General features: G+C 51.1%; 1 protein-coding gene across 1 annotated transcript in view; it reads left to right on the forward strand.

Moving 5' to 3' along the window:
• The window catches only part of Ehd3 (EH-domain containing 3), a 30,497-nt gene extending 27,967 nt beyond the window's left edge, over window positions 1-2,530 (forward strand). The window contains exon 6 of the mRNA XM_005400561.2: window positions 315-2,530. Within this exon, the coding sequence (XP_005400618.1) occupies window positions 315-842 (528 nt within the window). The 3' untranslated portion in view covers window positions 843-2,530. The remainder of the gene's footprint in view (window positions 1-314) is intronic.
• The last annotated feature ends 134 nt before the right edge of the window (window positions 2,531-2,664 follow it).

The following is a 2,664-nucleotide window of genomic DNA, read 5'->3' on the forward strand; positions in this document are numbered from 1 at the left end:
AAAGGAAGGGCTCTAAATAAATAGATCAAACCATATTTGTTTAAATTCCCTTTCTTTGCCAGCCCCTTCATCTGTTCTACTTCCTCCTGAAAATTCCATCCTCAGCCCAGCCCGGTATGGCCCTTTTTCTCCCCCTTCTCATATTTGTGATGATTCTGTGACGTCTCTAACAGATCAGCGCAGTCTCTGAGCCAGACTCCTTTCCTTGGAAAGCAGTGGGACTGTGAGCATTCCAACCTAGTAGGAGGCCCCTTCCTGACAAATGGAAGATCCCCTTCTGTCTATCCCCACCTTCTTTGTCTCTGTCTTCCCAGGACCAGCTGCAGGCCCAAGACTTTAGCAAATTCCAGCCACTGAAGAGTAAGCTGCTGGAGGTGGTGGATGACATGTTGGCACATGACATCGCCCAGCTCATGGTGCTGGTGCGCCAGGAAGAGAGCCAGCGGCCTGTGCAGATGGTGAAGGGTGGAGCTTTCGAGGGCACCCTGCACGGCCCCTTTGGTCATGGCTATGGGGAGGGGGCTGGGGAGGGCATCGATGATGCAGAGTGGGTGGTGGCCCGGGACAAGCCCATGTATGATGAGATCTTCTACACCCTGTCCCCCGTGGATGGCAAGATCACAGGTGCTAATGCCAAGAAGGAGATGGTGCGCTCCAAGCTGCCCAACAGTGTGCTGGGCAAGATCTGGAAGCTGGCGGACATCGACAAGGATGGCATGTTGGATGATGAGGAGTTCGCACTAGCCAACCACCTCATCAAGGTCAAGCTGGAGGGACACGAGCTGCCCAATGAGCTGCCTGCCCACCTCCTGCCCCCATCCAAGAGGAAAGTTGCAGAGTGACAGGAGCAGGCCCAGCTTCAGAAAGGCAGTGCTAGAGGAGGGTGCGGGAGCAGTGACCACATATGCACACGCACACACACACATGCACACACGTCTTGACAGTTTCACTGTAGATGAGAAGGTATAGCTATGCTCACATCTCCAGGCTGATTCTTGTCTGGACCCCTTTCCAAGTTCCTAGCACTGTTAGAGGACAGCTGCACCCCAGGTTTTAGGGTACAAGCCCGTGTCTCCACATCTGTGACCCTCCTATCTCCCACTTCCCAGAGACGCGGGGCGAGTCACTGACACACATGGCCACCCAGACCTATTCCCCAGTGCCTCTGTACTCGGGCTCCAAGCAAATGGGAAAGGCTTTTCATTTAATAGGTAACTCATTTTATTTTCACTTCACTCTTTTCTGTGCTTTTATTTCTCCCTCTTTGCCTTCCTAATAAGAAATCTACTCAGGGGTGAGGAGACCTGAGAAATAAAGGGTGGCGAGGCAGGAGAGCTGAGTTAGACGGTAGCCGCCGAGCACTGCGGCCCAGACTTGAAGAGATGCTGGCCTGTGCTGTGCGCTCTATTCTTTCTAATCCTAAGGCTCTTGTCTTCCTGGCTTTGAACTCTGTGTGCACTTCATTTCAAAGGATCACAGATAGGGAGAGAGAAGAGGAAAAACTGAGAGGAAGGAGGATGGAAGCCATCTTTTGGTCGTCTGCTAGAATCTCATCAAAGTCATTCTGGTGTATGGATTTGATCATAGTCCTGTTCTCACCGGGCCTGTGATGTCTGGGTGTCATACCTGACTCATATTATTCACCCCCTCCCATGTCCCGGGAGCTGTGTTAGCAGCTTACATGCATTACTCTCTGGGGGCCTTGCTAATTAATGCCCCAGGTAAGGATCTGTTAGCCCCCTGTTTTGCAGAGGAGGACCCTGAGACACAAAAGAGTTTATGACTTTTCTAAACTCACAGAAGTCACACATATTGGAGAGAAGATGCAAAGCCAAGACCTCAGACCTATAGACTTGTCTGTGAGCTATGAAATGTGCAGGATCCCAGCCTTGCTACCCACTGGCAAATCACAGAGAACAAAGGAGTGTGCAGGCCCCCTCACAGCCACCCAGCACCAGCTGGCCAGGGAGAAGGACCAGCCAGCGTTTGGTGGGCCATCAGTCTGGCCATCTGTCACTTAATAGAAGCAAACTGTGCCTTCTGGCTATGCACCCCCTGTTCCTAGCATCGCAGAAGTCCAACCACCCAGCAGGAGCGTGGGCTGGGCTGCTGGATACTCTCTGTGCTAGTCCCTGTGTGGCCTCCCACCCATTAGCTTGAGTCATCCCAGCTCAAATGCAGCCACCAGTTCTTACCAGGCAAGACCTTGTGCTGATTCTCAGAAGGCCAATTAAGAGGCCTAGAGTCTTGTTCCCTGTAGAGTCCCAGTGACTGCTGTGTCCTTTGCAACTCCACACCATACTCAGTGTGCTGCACCCTCCTTCATGGTCTCTCCCCAGCTTGCTCTGTGGCAACGGATAGTCACTTTGTCTGTTTTGCTCTTCCTGGGATGGAAAAATGAAACAAGTATAACTTATTTTATATCTGTGTTCAGACTCTATAGAGAATATTGTGTGTATCTATGATGTGCTTACTACTGCAGTGTGTTCGTCATTAGTATTCATGTTAATATAGCACATTTATCCTTTGGCACCTGTTTGGCTACAGAGCATCACTTGCGGGGTTGGGTTCTTACTTGGGGGTGCCTGCTGGCATCAATGGAAGAAAATAATTTGTTGGGGCTACTCACAGGCCAGCATTCGCAAACAGTATCTCACTGGCCTG

This window comes from Chinchilla lanigera, unplaced genomic scaffold, assembly GCF_000276665.1.
Source record: "Chinchilla lanigera isolate Chin_1 unplaced genomic scaffold, ChiLan1.0 scaffold00068, whole genome shotgun sequence".
NCBI classification, from domain to species: domain Eukaryota; kingdom Metazoa; phylum Chordata; class Mammalia; order Rodentia; family Chinchillidae; genus Chinchilla; species Chinchilla lanigera.